This window comes from Mirounga angustirostris, unplaced genomic scaffold (assembly GCF_029215605.1).
Source record: "Mirounga angustirostris isolate CCGP_5_RB_7025 unplaced genomic scaffold, mMirAng1.0.hap1 SCAF_6, whole genome shotgun sequence".
Classification (NCBI taxonomy): domain Eukaryota; kingdom Metazoa; phylum Chordata; class Mammalia; order Carnivora; family Phocidae; genus Mirounga; species Mirounga angustirostris.
Genome location: NW_026991714.1, coordinates 8,588,930 through 8,607,916, shown reverse-complemented (window position 1 = coordinate 8,607,916; position 18,987 = coordinate 8,588,930). Strand labels below are relative to the sequence as shown.

The following is an 18,987-nucleotide window of genomic DNA, read 5'->3' as shown; positions in this document are numbered from 1 at the left end:
CCAAACAATTTTATCAGAATTTAGTGTGAAATAAAGAACATTCTGTTCTCACACAGAATCTTTCCCAGTTTTTGAGAACCACGGAATAATTCAAAGGCAGGGTTCCTAATGCAATGTACTACTGACCTTAAGAGGCCTTTACACAGGATGGTGATGATTCAGTCTTACCCCGCTCCGTGATTATTTCCAACTCACCAGTCACAGCAGCCTAGTGCTAACAGGATGCCCTTGTCCTACTGCTGTCAGCTCCCACCTCTGCCAGATCAACGCCGTCCACAGTGGTATGCACCCCAAGGACAAACAGAACATGACATCACGGATGACAAACAGCAGATTCCAGCAGGGTAGACACAGGGTCTGGAATCAAGAAATGAGGTACAACAGGGGCATCTGGGTGGCTCAGTCGGTTGGGTGTCTAACTCTTGATTTTGGCTCAGGTCATGATCTCATGGGTCGTGGAATCAAGCCCAGCGTCGGGCTCCATGCTCAGTGGGGAGTCTGCTTGGGATTCTCTCTACCTCTCTCTCTACCCCTTTCCCTGCTTGTTCTCTCTAAAATAAATAAATAAATCTTAAAAAAAAAAAAAAAGGGCGCCTGGGTGGCTCAGTTGGTTAAGCATCCAACTCTTGGTTTGGGCTCAGGTCATAAGATCAAGCCCCAGGTTGGGCTCTGAGCTCAGTGCAGAGTCTGTTTGGGATTTTCTCTTCCTCTCCCCTCTGCCCCGCCCCCCACTTGTGCGCTCTTGCTCGTGTACTCTCTCAAATAAATTAATTAATTAATTAATAAAATCTTTTTCTTTTAAGAAACGAGGTACAGCATTCTAGTTCACTCCATCCCTTCAGCCTCTTTCACTCAGTCCTTCTGCATTAGAAACATGATTCCTTTCACTCAATAAAGAGGATGGGAAATTGAAGTGTGAGAGAGAAAAAGGACTAGTGTATTTACCTTGAACAGGACAAAAGAAAAGGACGCTCTGAAGCTCAGACTACTATTTCCATTGCAACTACCACAGATAACGAGATCATTTCACATAAACGTGTATGTTGACTATGCTAATATTATGTCGAGATATGAGATATGATGGAGCACGTATCCATCTCTTACATGGGGCCTGGGAGAGGGGCTACCTGGGGAAGCGCCTGGCAAAGAGTGTTGGCACAAAGAAAAAGGAACAAGTTAATCTGCCAGTTTCTTCCACTATAATCCGGGCTGTAGAAACAGAACATTGGCTTTTAGCTGAGTTAATGGCCCCTGAGAAAAGACACTTTCCAGCTTCCCTTGCAGCTAGATGTGGTCATGTCTTAGGTGACAAAATTCTAGTGATAAATGAGTGGAGGTAGGATATAAAACTTCTAGAAATGTCCTTAAAAAGAAGGAATGTTTCTTATCTGTTGCTCTGTTCCTTCTGTTAGCTAGAACATGAATATTATGGCTAGAGCCCTAGCAGCCACTTTGGGCCATGAATTGGCTGGGGAATGGAAGCCCTACTAGGGAGAGAACCAGATAGAAGTTATCATACTCTAGAGACCAGCCTGGATGGTCACCTTTGGACTACATGAAAACAAGGAGAAATAAATGTATATTTTGTTTAAGTTAGTTATTTTGGGGTTTTGGAGGTTTTTGTTTTTGGCAGCCTAGCCAATCCAAGCTATTAAGAAGGAGGAGAAAGAGGAGGAAGAGGAGGACGAGGAGGAAGAACTCTGCAAGGCAGAGTGATTTCATGTTGGTTAGTGTGTCAGAGAGGTAATTATAAAGGGGCAGATTGAAGAACAAGAAGCAAGTCACCGAAAAGCCTGAGTCGTTACGGGGGAGAAACTCTTCCTGCAGAAGAAGGTTTAGAACAGACAGAAAGAGGGTTGATCACTCGAGGGTCTCTCCGAGAACTGCTCCGGCTAATGAGCTGAGGTGGGAGAAGATCCAGGAAGTCTGGGGCAAAGGGGCAGGAGGGGAAGGAGGTGCCTCCTAGTCAGGGTGTTGGGGGGCCTGCAGCCTAGACTGGGGAAGACAGGGTGGGTGGGGAGGGGCGGCTGCACGTGGAGACCAGCCGAGGGCACTCAGGGAGGGTTCTGTCCTGACCAGAGGAAAGCCAAGACGGACTAAACTGTCAGCCTGGAGGCAAACACAGGAGCAGGAACAATATGCAAGACCGAAGTCTAACAAATTCCTTTTGGCTGCCGTAACTTGCCTGCCTGTGTACGGTGCGTATTGGGACCTTTCCTTACACGATAGCAAAACAATGTTTGCCTTCTAACCCGCCCGCTGAATCTGTCAGTTCCAGAGGACCAGAATGGGGACGGGAGAAGAGAAAGGGAAATCCTAATGCAACCGACTTAGAGAAGAAGTCACCTCCGCTCACTCTGTTGGTAGCAGAAACGCCGCAGGTGAAGGACACCGGGTCTATTTATGGGTGCCCCAGGTCCATTTCAAAACACATGCCGATTAGCTTTCCTTTTTCCATGACCACAGACAACACCTGTGACCCCAGACAGCCATCTCGCAAATGCCTACAAGGTCAGGCAGGGTCCTTCAGGGAGAGTATATGGATGATCCATCACCGCTCGTTACGAAAACCACCCCAAGCACATGCCTCGCTGCTAATGAGTCACCCATGCTGCCCTCAGATGCACGGAGCTGCAGAATCCGCAGGCCAACAGGCTGCCTGAGAAGCAGGAGGCTTTTTGCTTCTTGAAACTTTCCAAGTAGCCTCTGAAAGCACTAAGGCTTGAGTGACGGGGAAGATCAGCTGGCAGGCTGGACGTTGTGTCTCAGGTTCTCGTCCTAGGCAAGAGGTGCTGAGTAAGAAACGCACGGGGGGAGGGGGGCGGCAGAAGGGGGATGGCGCTTGAGATTATGAGCTCCAGACTGCAAAACATGCCTTCACTAGCCCAGTCCCTGGATAAAAGAGAAACATCTTCCGGGGACCAAGAAAGGTCTTGGCTTGTTGTCTTAAGGGAGGCGTAACGTCTCTGCTTTGGGGAAGCGTCCACCGACCCACCATTTTCCACCTCTGCCCTCTCGGCACCTGTGCCTGTCCTCGGGGAACGAGACCCGGTGGCTCTGATCTCCTGGACTGATCGGATCTCCACGGCGCCTCCTTCTCTCCTCCCAACAGAGTCCAAGCGGCTAAAACCCTGAATACATAAACACCTGGCGCACAAATGGGCTCACTCTTCTTGAACTTGAGCACAAACATTCAAATTCCATCCTGAACAGGGCTTTTCAAATGCCGATTCCAGTTTCCAGGGGGACATTTTAAGGGAGAAGTAGATTTCAAGTAAATGATTGCAACTTATCGAAAATAATGTGCTACTTAGTGTCTGCGGCAAACATCCTGGCAGGCAGTGAAGGGGAAAGAGCACTGAAGCAGATGGGAGCGATTAGGCTCTGAGTTTCAGACGAGCGTTTTGTTGGTGTCTTCACTTGCTTTTATATCCTGGTAAAAATCCGGAGGAAGGGGACAAGAGAGAAGGGTCCTCTGGCCCATCCCCGTCTCGGGGCGCTTGAGATGGAGTCCCTCCCCCCGCCCAGAGCTCTCACACAGGGGGTGCCTCTCGCGGTGGGGAGGTACACTGGCCATCATGACCATCATCATCAAAAAGCATTTAGCACCGCAAGGCGCTAGCTAAATACATCAACGGTTGACAGAGAGACAGATGACAGGCTATCTTAATTTTCCTTTAAAGATCTGCCTCCCCGAGGCTGGGCCTTGTTTACTGTGCTTCTTACTATATTTATCTGAAGAGGTGTCTTGTTTTCTCCTCCACTGAGTGAGCTAACATCTCTCTGACCCACAAAATAGCTGCTCTTAAGCTTACCTGGGGGCGGACGCGCCCCACCGGTTCCGGGGGAACAGGGGAAAGCCCCTAGCAAGCCGAGTCTAAGTCGAGGAGGTCACTGAGGCCCAGAGTGCTGAGCGCTCAGCAAGGGCCCTTCAGATCGGAGAGGGGACTCCAGCTGTCCCCACTTCAATAGAAGTCTCTGCCGGGGCTCACATCCTCTGGGGTACCAGACATATGGTGATCTTAGAAGCCAAATTTGCTTTTCTCTTTCGGTGCGGCCTGCTTTCCAGAGGCCCTCTGCTTGACTCTGCCAAACTGGTCATGTCCACTTATTTTTAGTGACAGCCTTGCAGCGCCATTAAAACAAACATCTCTTAGCCTGCACCAAGTGGTACTGGCCTGCACGATTTCACCAACATTGCCACTCTGCCAAGGACCCCGGTTCATCCGCTCTTCATTCAGCAAACCTACACTTGAGTACCTACTCTCTGCTAAGTCCTGTATTTCCACTGGGGAGACCCAACCAGAAGTAAGTCTGCAGAATCATGGAAGAAAGAGAAACGCTGGCTAATAACACAAAGTGAAAATGGGTAGATATGGGGACAAAGGGTCTAGGAGAACGGAGGAAGCAATGATCTTTTCTTATGTGGGAATTAAACTGTACACAGCAATTTATCAAAAATGGGTTCATCTGCCTTTACTCTCACATGCACATTCTGGGGTATTATGAAACCCTTCATTCGGAGGAGGGAACAGACGCACAGGGGAGGCAGATGGGGTCCTGGCCACACACGGGTCATGCAGTTGACTTAGGGTTTTCCCCTACAGTTGAGCAAAGCTAGTAGCAGGCGAGGGCCCATGCCCTGACTCACTCACAGGGTGAACTGGGACGTCAGGGCTGGAGTTAGCGGCCAGCAATTTTCACAGGTTGGAGGCCAGAGCAAACATTCGTGTTGCCTTTTGGCCGCACGTCATGTCTCTGCTCTCCTGAGCTAGCCTGAACCTAGGAAAACTCCGAACAACACATGTGGCTTATCCAGCTCCAACACCCTCTACCCTGTTCTGTCTTAAAATAAACCCCCAAGTCAAAGAACCGTTTACACATCAAAGCATCACAATTACAGTCGTGCAAACACTTTTTTTAAAAGCTCGATTTGTTTTCACTTCTTGTGACCGAATATATGGAGGTGAGATCCCAGCAGCTGTGCTGTTCTGTTTGGTAATGAATGGGACCAGGTTGCTGGTGCAAGACTTTGGTTTTAAGGTTCGACATCACATGGTGGGAGATGCCTCCAATTCCAGGCTCTGTTCCCAATTTCCAAACTCTGGGCCCCCTCTCTGCCTCCATTTACTATCAGAATGGCACATGGGCTCAGACAGGTGAGAAGAAAGATGCTCTGAAGTCCTCCAGAGAAAGAGGTGCAGATAATCCTATCATATTGCTCAATGTATGTATCATGTATACTTCCTTTTCCTAGAGAAAGTGAAGAGGTCTGGAGCCATCTCAGCCTACTGTCCTCATCCTCAAACATTATTTTCAACAGGTGATGACGGAACAACATTAGGATGAAAACGCGCTGATTTTAAGATTTCATAAACCAACACAAACTATGTTTATGTATTTCTGTTTCCTCTTTGAGAGAGGATCCCAGGAAACCAACTCTGGTTAAAGACCTAGAGATTTCTACTTTATTTTTATTTTTTTAAAGATTTTATTTATTTATTTGAGGCAGAGAGAATGAGAGAGAGAGAGAGAGCACACGAGAGGGGGGAGGGTCAGAGGGAGAAGCAGACTCCCCGCCGAGCAGGGAGCCCGATGCGGGACTCGATCCCGGGACTCCAGGATCATGACCTGAGCCGAAGGCAGTCGCTTAACCAACTGAGCCACCCAGGCGCCCGAGATTTCTACTTTAGGCAAACATTCAAACAATACTGCTGGTCTTAAAACTCAGGATGCCAGCAACATACAGGAGATCAGAGAGTTATTCAGCCTCTCAGTGACAAGGATGTAAAAAGTTATGAACAGAATAAAAAGCAGAAGTTTCCCTAATTTCTCTCCGCCTCGTTGCCACCAATACCGTTCTGTGTTTGGCAGGACCCTAGACGCTCAAAACATGGTAGTTCGGTCCCTGCTTATGTCCTGTGAGAAAAATGCTCAGGTTTGGCTCCGCGGTCTGTCTCCGGGATGCAACATCACTATTCTCTTCTTGACTCTCCAAACACCTGAGATTCTTTCAAAGATGCTAAGGTGAATTTCAAAATGTGGTCTTCCTGGACAATTATTCTTCTGAGAGTCAAGCATTTATTCAACTCACGTGTAGAAGAAAAAAAGGCTTTGTACTTCCATATTCTGAAGACAGCACACATACTCTAGCTCACACACACACACAGAACACACAAACGCACAACCATGGATCTAGAGTAGATATCCAGTCTTAAATTTTAGCTGTGACCTAGAAGCTAAAGCCATACATACAATGATGGGTACACTAAACTCATACATTTATAATCCCTTCAAATAAAGACGAGAAGATTAATCAATGCACACTGAAGACAATTTTCAGTGCTTAAATTAGGCTTAGAACTTTGTAGTTACTTTTGGGCGCCTGGGTGGCTCAGTTGGTTAAGTGACTGCCTTCGGCTCAGGTCATGATCCTGGAGTCCCTGGATCAAGTCCCGCATCGGGCTCCCTGCTCAGCAGGGAGCCTGCTTCTCCCTCTGACCCTCCCCCCTCTCATGTGCTCTCTCTCTCTCATTCTCTCTGTCTCAAATAAATAAATAAAATCTTTAAAAAAAAAAAAAAGAACTTTGTAGTTACTTTTCAGAGCTGTTTTAGTTGCCACGCCCTCTGTATGGTTCTTTGGACCTTTGCTAGAAGTACAAATTAATTCAAGTTCGGAAGAAAAAGAAATCTGTCTGGGGGTACAACCCATCCATTTGGAGAATATGCTGATCTACTGGAGATAAGGATTTCCCTAGAAAAGGGAAGGGAAGGAGGAGAGTGGGGGTGGAGAGTGGGGAAGAGGACTAAGAGAGGCAAAGGGAGAAGAAAAGAGGGAGAGATAAACTAAGTCTCGAGATGTCTGCGGGTCAAGAAGCATTACACAGACCAGATGCCCAGTGGTGAGGACATAACGCAGCGGCCCTTCTGTCTATACCTCATGTCACAGTGTCCTTCCGAACATGCGACTTGGCTCTGCAGTGTTCTGTCCTGCCTTCAGCTCACCGTGCCCTTTACATCTAAGGAATACCCATGCCCCTGGGGATGAAAGAAAAAGAAGGAAAGGTACACAAGAGGGAAAGCATGTTCAGGGAGCTGTGTGAAATGATTTCTACTTGCATTCATTCTTGGGTAGGGCCCTTTTGAGTGAAATATATTAACCAGTTTATTCATTCATTCATTTTTCAATAAGTATTTTATTTATTTGAGAGAGAGAGTGCGTGAGAGCACGGGGCGGGGGGCAGGGGCAGAGGGGGAGGGAGAGAGAGAGTCCTGTTCAGACAGGCGGGGCTCGATCCCACAACCCTGAGATCACGACCTGAGCCAAAACCAAGAGTCAGATGCTCAACCGACTGCGCCACCCAGGCACCCCTCATTCATTAAGTCAAAAACATCATTCCTTGAGCGCTAACCACATGCCAGACCGTACAGGTGTACTGGGGACACAGAAATAAGAGCAAAGGGCCTGCTTTAGAGGGACGGGTGGTTCCGTGGAGACAGGCAGACAAGCAGATCCTTAACGCAGAGTAGCATGGAGGGAGTTTACTCACCAGAACGCCTCTGCTTGGGATCTTTTCACAATTAAGTGTGCCGACATTCACCCTAACTTCCCCATTCCAGCGTAGGCCACCGCATATTCAAATAATACACAAGCAGGTGCCAACATTTGCCGGCGCAGAGGTTGATGAGGCCGGGGGCCAGGCGCGCACGTCTCCCTGTGACCACTATGGTACTCGCCTCATCCTCACGCCGTTAAATCAGCAACCACTGGTGGAACTTAAACACTTTTGAGCCACTATTAAGCACCAGCTCAGCTCTGCATCTGGGGACAGGACAGACCCCTGCCCTTTCCCTGGAGCGCTTCTTCGGTGGGGGCAGGGGGGCTCCCCAGAGCTCAGCCAGCATCAATCACGCCAACTGCGCTCGGCAAACAGTCGTAACAAATACGCTTCCTCCTCCATGAAGGGCCGGGGCTCGTTCGTAGGCCGCACAAGCCAAAGCTACACGGCCGACCAGCGACGGGCCGGGAGGGAGGGACGTCTTTTGTGGCTTTGAAGAAAACGTCTCTGGATGCGAGAAAGCATTCAGATGGTCTCTGCAGGCGTCTTACCTTGCGGTTGGGCACTCCTGGGTCTGTGGCTGTTGACTTCCCCACACATTCAACTTTGCCCCGCCGCCATCTTCCGCCCTCCCTCGGCCCCTCCAGACAACACACCACCAAGACGGTCCTACAAAGCGGCGGGGGACGGGCAGAGTCTGGGGCAGTGACCTTTCACTCTATGATCTTTGACAGAGGGGCCTGGGGGCAAAAGTCCCAGGCTCTTAAAATCTTATCTGGTTCCTTCCGTTCACAGAGCAGAAAAGTAAATACTCGGCCAGTGGCGCAGAGGTTGAGCGCAAGGCAGCTGTAATCAAGGCTCCATTTCTCACCCTTCCCAGATCTGAGGTGAAGCCCGATACCCCGACCCCGAAGCCAGCTTACTCAGTGCAGTAAAGCACAGACTCCAACCAGCAATAATTCCACATATAAACAATTCTTGCTAGGCATGAAGCACACACCAGACAGTAATCAGCTTATCTAATAGAACAGGCCTCTTTTCCTAATGCAGAGGAAGATTAGCAGGCTTGAATTACAGCCGTGAAGTGTAATCAAGCCCTGATCAACACTGGCAAAGGATACTGTATATTCCCGCTGGGCCACGGGTTACTGGCGCAATGTGGTGTACCTACAGGGGACAAACAGGAAATGGTTGCGATGGTAATTCCACTGGGAGATAGCAGTTGAGAAATGGGGAAAAGCCAGTCTTATGGAAGAAACATGAGATCCTAACTGATGCCCACGTCCCGCGTCTACTGCGTCCAGCCTTCAGAAAGTCGCCAAGTGGCTGCTTTCGAGCAGATTTTTCAGGTCCGTTAAAAATGTAATATCCCCTAAATCATAACAACCCAGTGTAAACTCCTCCCTGGGTCGGCCACAGAAGCAACGTGAGCACCGTCTGTGGCACAGAGCCCACGGCCTCTCAGCACAGTGACCGCTCGGAAATCCAAGCAAATAAATGTAAGAATTCCATCCTCACCTTGAGGATGCCAAACCAACCCAAACCAGATAGGAGTTGCCTTTTCTATCTCCCCAACAGAGACTTCACATGGTACCAGAGAGCCAGCATTTGATGATAGGAAAAGGTCTTCACTGAATCAATTCTGTGAGAGGGGGTACCAGGCCTTCTGAAATTTTTGAGGCTTCCCAGAGGACCTTGCTTGAAAAGGAAAGCACATTAGGTTTATTTTCTCTTGGTCTGCCGTTTCTTCACGACGGACTTTCCCGAACATCCTCTGCCCAGAAGCCCTTGTACATAAGGCAAGTCAACAACCCATTAGCCTTCTCTTCCAAAGGATAAATAATCACAGGGTCTTTGAAATGGAAATTCTTCATCTTTTGCCACCTATCTCTCTCTGCTATTCATGGTTCTTAAAGATCAAAGAATCCAAAATAGACACACTTTAGGGAACCGCCTGCCCTAACATGGGGACTACAGGGGAAAAAGGCCTTTCTGACTTCCCGGAGTGCTGGCCCTGGTTCTTGAGGCAGATCCACAGCACTGACACTGCAGATTGGCTGCTCACCTGCCCGTGGCTATCTGGGGCCTTGCCACACTTGCTTCTCTTCGGTTGAATCTCACCTCAGCTAATTCTTTCCCAGACCTGCTTTTCATTGCCTTTCCAACACCTCATTCTTTCCAGAACCCTCAGCAGGTGTCTCAAGGGGACATTATGAATCCCCTCTAGAGATAACCCACAGGTTCGGAAATGATGTGCCGGGACCACCTGCCCTACTAATCCCCTAAGCCATATACTCCCCAAAGCACTCTCTACACTTGATCACCGAGTGGACCCCTAGAACAGAGACCTTATTTCCATGGTCTCTGACAGGACAGGTTGAGACCAAAACTGTCAGACTCTGCAACAATCCATAAGTTCATAAAATTCATCTTTTATAACAACTGAATAAACTACGGTAGAGTTGCGATACGCGTTAAGATACACCATGTTAGCCATGTCTGTCCGCAGAATGTGAAGCTGAGTGGGTCACCCTGTTCTATCAGGGTGCAATCCAACTGCCAAGAGCAGAAGGTAAGAGATGGGATAATATCAAGGAGAGCCGTGTGGTGCCTGTATCCAAGAGCTGGATCAGGGAAGAAAAGAGTTCTAGTCAATGAATGACATGGCTCTGAAGATCCTTGCAGAGAGAGCTTAAAATTCACTCTAAAGGGCAGCCAGAATAATCTACTATTGAGAATTGTGCCACCAACACAGAGAGGCTGAGCACCTCCACTCTTAGTGGGACAAAGTAACCATATGCAAGAAGGAGCCAAGCTCCATCACGAATTGTCTCGGTGATGAGTTAAGCTGATCTGACCTGACACTGGTTTTGATAGCCAAGGAAGAGTTCAGGGCTAGAGCCCAGCACTGGGCGTGGTCGTATCTGGAAAATCAAACACTCCAGAGTACCCTGCGACACCCCTGGTCTGACTCAGCAGGCACCTCCCCCTCAGACAGGCCCAACCACTGACCTCGAGCCAGGTGTGCACTCAGGGGTTGCCGAAATGCTAAGTCCTGCCAACTCTGCTCAGACTTACAGCCAGCCCCAGAGATCCTCGCTGGGGCCGTCCAGCTTGCCTTTCAAACCTCATTCTAGTATCTCCACTCCCACCCCCTCAAAAGCACGCAGGGCTGTGATACTGCCCTCCTGAGGTGCAGGGTGTGCAGGGGGAGGGGAGAGGGGCCATACTCCAAGCCACAGGTCCAGTTTCTGTTAGAGTTCTCCAAACTGGTATGGGATCCTGGTACTGACAGTCACTCTGCACCCCAGGGAGTTAGCACTAGGTGCAAAATGGGCCTATGCCTTTCCCTTCCAGACTTGCTGGATGTTGTTCTTTTTTTTTTTTTTTTTAAGATTTATTTATTTATTTGAAAGGGAGAGAGGGAGGGAGGGAGGTGGGAGAGGTGCAGAGGGAGAGGGAGAGAGTGTCCAAAGCAGACTCCGTGCTGAGAGCGGAGCCCGATGCAGGGCTCGATCCCTCAAGATCACAAGGTCCCCGAGATCACGACCTGAGCCAAAATCAAGAGTCGGACGTTTCTCCACCGATGGCACCACCCAGGCGCCCCTGTTGTCAGTTTTACAAACACACTCTCTGCAAAGCCCTCTCAAATTTATCTTCCTAGCCGACACCTTATACGGCCACATCAAACAAACACACTTGTAGAGGGACTTGTCAAGAGCTGGGTACATGGGGTTGCATCTTTGGCTAGGATTTAAAATGCCTGAAAGGATTTCAAACCATATGCTCTTTTAAAAATAGATTTTTTAACATTTTTTTTTAAGATTTTATTTATTTATTTAAGAGATAGAATGAGATAGAGAGAGAGAGCATGAGACAGGGGAGGGTCAGAGGGAGAAGCAGGCTCCCTGCCGAGCAGGGAGCCCGATGCGGGACTCGATCCAGGGACTCCAGGATCATGACCTGAGCTGAAGGCAGTCGCTTAACCAACTGAGCCACCCAGGCACCCCTAAAAATAGACTTTTTAAAATAAAAAAAATTGCGTTGTGGAACCCCAAGGTCTAATGACAACGATTTTGGGGTGTAGTAAATCTGTTCTAAATTATACCCTGTGGTGGAAAGCGCTGCATTAGAAGGCACTGCTGCCGAACAAATCTTTCTGTCGAGTTTCCGATCCCGAGCTGAACGGGATCCTGCAGCAGACCCTGGGGGAAGAGCAATCATATCCAGTGTGTTCCTGAGGATGGAGGAGGGGTGCTGCCTGCCGGCTGGCATCAATACCATTTCTTCTATGCATGGGGTAGGGCCCAAACTTGAATTCAGCTCTACCTTCCCCTCCACCGATCTCAAGATCTCGGGTTTCTGCATTCCATTCTCCTTCCCTCATGTTGGCCCAGCACCGCCCCCCCTCACCGGTCCGGCTGGGAGGCCCGGGCTCATCCCAGGCAGACAGGTCTGGTGGGGGCAGATGGGTAATTTTTCCTTTCAGCTTTAATGGCCGCTATTAACAATAAGTCGCCCTGCCCTCCTGATGGCTCAACTTGCAGCTTTTTCTCTGATTGCCTGTGAGTAACACTGTGTCACATGAGCTGTGTTTAACAGAGGTGTAATAAACGCCAAAGAAGAAATATTACCCAAAATAAAAACTAGTTTGTCCCTGTGTGGCCAGGATCCCATGACTCACAACAATGTTCATTTCCAGCGCAATTTCCATTTGCATTCTTTTTTTTTTTTTTTAAGGGTCTCTGGGGGCTTTAAAAAAGCTGTTTCAGAGAAAAGACAGACTGTAGTGATCGTCTAGGGCGGGGACTTCTGCATTCCAGACAAACCAGTGCGGCGTGCAGACAACACACAGACTGACCGACAGGGGAACCCTCGGGGCAAAGGGGACAGACAGAGGCAGGTAGACAAGAAAGCTAATTACTGAACGTCTGCCTTTGGTGAAAGGCACCTGCCCTCCTTGGTGTGGTTCAGAACACCCGCTCTGGGAACGAGGAGACAGAAATGGGGGTGGGAAAGGCTGGATACCCCTTCCCCCCAAACACACACACACCCCTGGGGCAAGAAAGATATCAAGTTCTCATTTAGTTGCAAGAAAATTCTATTTTCCTTTTGATAATAAGCAAAACAATACTTCTATGTTTTTCAAATAGTAGCTGGTCGGAGCTGTTCCAATCCTGGAGAAAAAAAGCAATAAACACTCAAATCCCCTGGCAGTCCCTTGGTTGAAGACGTTGGTCAGGGAGTATTGCAAATCCTCAAGGTTTTCGGGGAAAAGGAAGGTAGGCGGGCAGGGAGGGTGGCGAGAAGGGCCCCCAGGAATCCTGGGAGAAAAGCGTGCCCCTCCTGTGAAAGCTAGCACCTTAAGGTAACAGGGTCAAGAGGCACCTACTTTGCAATTTGCTTTGCTGCAAGGTTCAGCCAAATACAGAGGGGTGGCGGTCTTTGGAATGAACGAGTGCACACATGCTCATTCAGAGGTCACAGACCTCCTCGCCTCCCTCCTCTGCACACCTCTCACACCTGTGTCATCAACACCAGAAACTTCGTCGCACATCAGAGTGAGAGATTCAGAGGCATCAAAAGACACCGTGATACTAGGGCTTGGCTTCAGAAAGGCATGCTGCTTAAGGAGATTCTCTGAACTGGCAGCATCCACTGGTAGAGGTGGTGACGGGCTTCAGTGGCTATGGCAGTAAGAAGAGATAAAACCGGATGACTGCCTGACCAGACCGTCCAGGAGAAGACCCTGGGAAACAGTGGAGCCACATAGATGCAGAACGCCCACGGGCATCGTCGACAAGACCTCTGGGCCCTGACACACAGCAGGAAGAGAAAAGAGAAGAGTCTAACCTGCCTTGGTCATGAAGGGGAGGAAATGTCCACGAGACTGCGAGGCGGAGGCAGCTGGGGCACAGGAGGTGACTCTGAGTGGTCGTGGGGATGTCATAATCAAGAGGTCGCTCCAGGGGAAAAAAAAGCTGGTTTTCCACTGAGGTTGATGGACTTGGTCTGGCCCTCCTCAACTTGGTGACCATGGGCAAGTCACTCTCTTTTCTTTGTAGAAAGGGAAGACAGCACTCAGAGGGTTCATCGGGTCATTTATAAAGATCTTGCTGATTAAGACATGTTTCTGGAAAACCATCCATTTTCTAAAATGACAGAGCCGGTGAGATAGCCTTTGAACAGAGACTCGGACTCCTTTTCTGCTATGGCGCTTTAAGCTCTACCAAGAACTTTCATATTATCTCATCCCCACTACCGCACCTGATCCCCACATCACTCTTCAGAAGTAGATCGCAGATAACCATCTTTCAGGAAATTGGCTCAGAGAGGCTCAACTCAGTCCAGGGTACAACAGATCACCCAAGTCCAGTTCTTCAAAGTCCAAGCCCTCTGCACAGTCCTGGGCTCCTGTCCTGGTACTCAGAGAAGCAAGGACGGGCTGGGTATGTGCAGGGGGACGGGCATACTGCTCTTGAGCCCACTACCTTGTTGAGAGCTGCCGTGAAAAGGTAGGGGTACAAGCAGGTGCAGGGGAGCAGAGAGCTTGTGGAGATGCGTATGGGCGCTGACTCTTAGGCTGAAGGAGGTGGGGCATCTGGCGGCAACTGGACCCAACTCCCTTTCAGTAATAGAGCGCCCCTTCACCTATACGACAGTTATTCATAAACGTAGGGGTAGGGGCGCCTGGGTGGCTCAGTCGTTAAGCATCTGCCTTCCGCTCAGGTCATGATCCCAGGGTCCTGGGATCGAGCCCCACATCGGGCTCCCTGCTCCGCGGAAGCCTGCTTCTCCCTCTCCCACTCCCCCTGCTTGTGTTCCCTCTCTCACTGTATCTCTCTCTGTCAAATAAATAAAATCTTAAAAAATGTAGGAGTAAAAATTGGCTTAGGGTCCACATTTGGAACATGTTCCCTAGACCACCCCAGCTTCCTGGTTGTGATGACGTAATTTTTATTTGCACAACACACACAGTATATACCTCATCTGATTCTTACAAACAGCTTTGTAGGAGAAGACTAGCTCTGCTAATAAATGACACCGTGAGACTCTATTATGTGAGGGACAGAGAAGAGACTATGACCCACGCCTTCCCCACTTTATGTAGGAGTCTTCTGAGCCTAATGCCCTTGTTTCATACTTTCCCTCCTACAGAACACGAGTCAGAGACGGAGCCGCTTCTGGCATCAAAGGGAATGTGTCTTCTTCCCAGCTCTGTAGGGGCCAGGAAATGACATGAACCCAGGGTGCAGGTCCATGATTTGGGGCCAGAGTCTCAATCAACCTCTGAGATTCTTCACGATCCCCTCAAAACCTTGAGCCAGCAAATTCAATTTATTTGTGAGGGAATCAAACCACACGCACAGATGGAGGCAATGGGTCTGAAGTTTAAATCAATTTGAACAGACTCCACAATAAAAGCATCCTTATCTCACGCAAATAGGCAAACATTCAGGGTCTGGGGGCAGTGAGGCAGAGAAGAGTGGGAAAGTAGTGGAAAGCAAGTGAAGTTTCTTTTATGGAAGAGCTGATAGGCTTTTTTCAACTGTTCTTACTGGTGGGAACCATTCTACTAGGGACCACAGGGTTTTGCACAGTGGAAATGAGATGTGAGCTAGAAATTCAAATCACATTTCAGAAAACATTTCAGGAAGCAAAAGCAAAGCTCTAAAGCAGCACTCCACCTCCAAAGGACCCAGAGAATGTTAACAGCAGGGGCCCCACCTGATGGCACGGCTCCTATAAGGTTGAGGGGCTGGATGACTTCGCAGGCTCTGTTCCTCTCTCTGTCTCTGGCTTCCCTGCTGAAATCGAGATGGGAGGGTAATCTGGTGTGTATGTGGGGGGGACATGGGCTTTGGATTTAGAACTTGAGTTCGTTTGCATCACTTACTGGCAGGAAGGCCGTGGGTGACATCTTGGAGCTTGTGTTTTCAACTGTAAAATAAAGTTGGCAGCACTGTGGCTTTGGTGGGCCCCTAGTACGTAGCTGGTGTGAAATAAATGTTAGGGTTTTTTTTTCATGTCCCTTTTGATAATAGGATTCAAAAAAGGACAAAATTTTGGCTTAGCCTCCCCCAGAATGAGAAAAGTTGTCTTTGTTAAGTGGGCACATCTACTAATGTAAAAAAAAAAAAAAAAACCCACAAAAAACAAAAAACAAAAAAACCAACCCCCAAAACCCCAAACATATGGAAAAACAAAAACAAAAACCAAAAAAACACCCCCTCCTTCAGAAGATGCAGAGTTATACCACATTCTGGTTCAACAACATGAGTCCTTCATTTGAAATCTTGTTCTATTTAAATACCCCGTGGTTTTTGCTGCAATTTCATGTTTTGTTTAATTGTCCAGAGTGGCAGATGTGATTTTTGTGTAAGTTTCTATCCCATCTGTTTTTGTGCCAGAAATACATGTGGAAGGTGCTGGGACTTCTACGTAACGATGGGCCTTATCTCCACTTACAATAATAAACTTACAAACTTGAAACTGAACTAAATCTGAGCTGGGAGCAGGCACAGAAGCCCTGATGTGGGCTCCCTCTCACTTATCCATTCTCTCCTTTGCTCCAAATCAGAATTCTTCAGGAATGACTAATAAAGAGATATCATTCCTCTGGCAACGGAGAGTTAACACGTTCCTGGTACATCTCCCCAAACAGGCAGACCCAAGAAACCACCTCCATCCTGCACCCTGAACCCTGCTCCTTTCTAGCCCCCACACCTCCTCCCCACTCCCTGTGTAGGGAGGCCCTGATCAGCTTCTAGGGCAGAAGGTATTCCTTTGTATCCTAAGCCAAATGTCCAAACAGGGCCGGCCTCATGGATGAGAGGCCCATGCAGTCACGCAGCGCCCCACGCTCAGAAGGACCCTGCATTTGGTTGAATGTGCTAAGGTCACCATCTTGAAATTCTTTTTTTTTTTTTTTAAGATTTTATTTATTTGACAAAGAGAGAGAGCACAAGCAGAGGGGAGGGGCAGAAGGAGAGGGAGAAGCAGGCTCCCCGCTGAGCAGGGAGCCCAAAGCGGGGCTCCCTCCCAGGACCCTGAGAAGATGACCTGAGCCGAAGGCAGATGTTTAACAGACTGAGCCACCCAGGCGCCCCACCATCTTGAAATCCGTAATAATTTTTGAATGTGGGGGTTCACATTTTTGTTCTGCACTCGGCCCCAACAAATTATATAGTTGGTCCTACCTCAGAATGTATTTTCTCATTAAAAACGATTCTGTGAATGGTGATCTGGTACAACCAAAACAAGACAAGCACATCACATGCAAGGCACAGTTGATCTTACAACAGGTGCCTATGTCTGGGCCTGGGAACCTAGCTGCACCACACCTGCAGAAAAGGAGAGTGCCACTGTCAGGAGATCAGCATTAGAAGAGAGTGCAAAAGGCTAGAGGGTAAAAGAAAAAGAAAAAGAAAAAGAAAAAGTCAGGAATACAACCCATTCAGAAACGAGAACCCACGGAAGGGGTACCAGACTCTAGAAGAGCCCTTACTTTTAGATCCAAACTGGAATCAGGAGACTTGGGATAATGTCAAGTCTGTGCGCCCCACTAGCTGGGGGTCCGTGAGCAGATGGGGTGCTGCTTCTCCCAGCCCCATGCCCCTCGCGCATCTCCTCCGGAGCCCTTCACAGAGCACAGCGGGAGGTGGAGCGGGGCTTGGCTGGTGCTCCTCATCTGTCAAATGAGGGAGACAGCAATGACGATGGTGAGGATAATAAGCATACCTCAGTGAGAGAGGCAGTGAGGATAAACAGGATAAGGAAATGCTTTGAAAACCGCGGACTGCCAGGCCAAGCAGATGTTCCTTCTGTTCCACCCGCAGGATGATGACACTTTGTTTCTAGCGTCCGTGCTCAATCCAGCTAGTCCTCCAAGGTCTTCTCTCCATCCTCCATCCAGCCACACGGAGAGTGCCCTTGCAGGGCTTGGGTTCCTCGGCCCCTCCTCTGCTTCCCCACGTCTTTGAACACAGCACACAGCTCCGAGGTTACTGCTGATACCCCGCGAGTCACGGATTTCTTAGAAATCACTGAAATACCACCTCACACCAGTCAGAATGGCAAAAATCAACAAGACAGCAAACAACAGATGTTGGCAAGGATGAGGGGAAAGGGGAACCCTCCTACACTGTTGGTGGGAATGCAAGCTGGTGCAGCCACTCTGGAAAACAGTGTGGAGGTTCCTCAAGACGTTAAAAATAGAGCTGCCCTACGACACAGCAATTGCACTACTGGGTATTTACCCCAAAGATACAGATGTAGTGAAAAGAAGGGCCACACGCACCCCAATGTTCATAGCAGCAATGTCCGCAATAGCCAAACTGTGGAAAGAGCCGAGATGCCCTTCAACAGATGAATGGATAAAGAAGATGTGGTCCGTACATACAATGGAATATTACTCAGCCATCAGAAAGGATGAATACCCAACTTCTACATCAACATGGATGGGACTGGAGGAGATTATGCTAAGTGAAATAAGTCAAGCAGAGAAAGACAATTATCATATGGTTTCACTTATATGTGGAACATAAGGAATAGCATGGAGGACATTAGGCAAAGGAAGGGAAGAATGAAGGGGGGGAAATCAGAGGGGGAGACGAACCATGAGAGACTATGGACTCTGAGAAACAAACTGAGGGTTCTAGAGGGGAGGGTGGTGGAGGGATGGGTGGAGCCCGGTGATGGGTATTAAGGAGCACACGTTCTGCATGGAGCACTGGGTGTTATACGCAAACAGTGAATCACTGATGACTACATCAAAAACTAATGATGTAATGTATGGTGACTACCATAACATTAAAAAAAGAAATCGTCATGACGACCAGTTTACATGCTGTTTTCTCATTGCCAACAGGCAGTTACCCATCCAAGGGGAGGGACCACACCTTACCCTTCTTTCGTCCTCTTACAGCATTCGGGACTTTGCTAGGGGCATGGAACGGGTTCATAAATACTTTCTAATTTATTCAAACAAGGTAAGCAGAGTCTGTGAGGTCAGCACATAAAGGCGTTGCTATGATTTCACGTAACAATATTTTTTTTAAGGGGCATTTCCTACCCCCATAGAAAGAGCTTATCGGACTCACAGTGACACAAGTCTCCACGGTGCCCTAGAAACGGGATGGCTTTATCATCGGACAGACCTGAGTTAAATCCTGGTTCCTCCGCCTTTATTAGCTGTCTGACTCCAGGCAAAGTAGTTCACTTCTCAAAGCCCCGGATTGTTTCCTCATCCGCAAACTGGGGGGAACCACATTTATCTGGCAGACTTGCTATCAGGTTTAAACGAGTTAACATGTGTAAAGTCATTAGGGGCGTGCTTGGCACACAGAACGCATCCGGGAAGCGTCCGCTGCTTTCTCGCAGACTCTCACTAGGTGAAATGCATCTTGAACAGTTCGGACTCCACGAG

At 48.6% G+C, this 18,987-nt stretch overlaps 1 protein-coding gene across 3 annotated transcripts in view; it reads right to left on the bottom strand.

Moving 5' to 3' along the window:
- The window catches only part of PBX1 (PBX homeobox 1), a 285,065-nt gene that overhangs the window by 68,075 nt on the left and 198,003 nt on the right, over window positions 1-18,987 (bottom strand). Inside the window, exon 1 of one of the 3 annotated variants that reach the window (XM_064593832.1) lies at window positions 8,111-8,557. The exons of the other annotated variants lie outside the window; for them this stretch is intronic. Coding sequence (XP_064449902.1) covers window positions 8,111-8,159 — 49 coding nt within the window. The 5' untranslated portion in view covers window positions 8,160-8,557. Of the gene's footprint in view, window positions 1-8,110; window positions 8,558-18,987 lie in introns of those variants that run through there. 3 annotated transcript variants of the gene reach the window in all.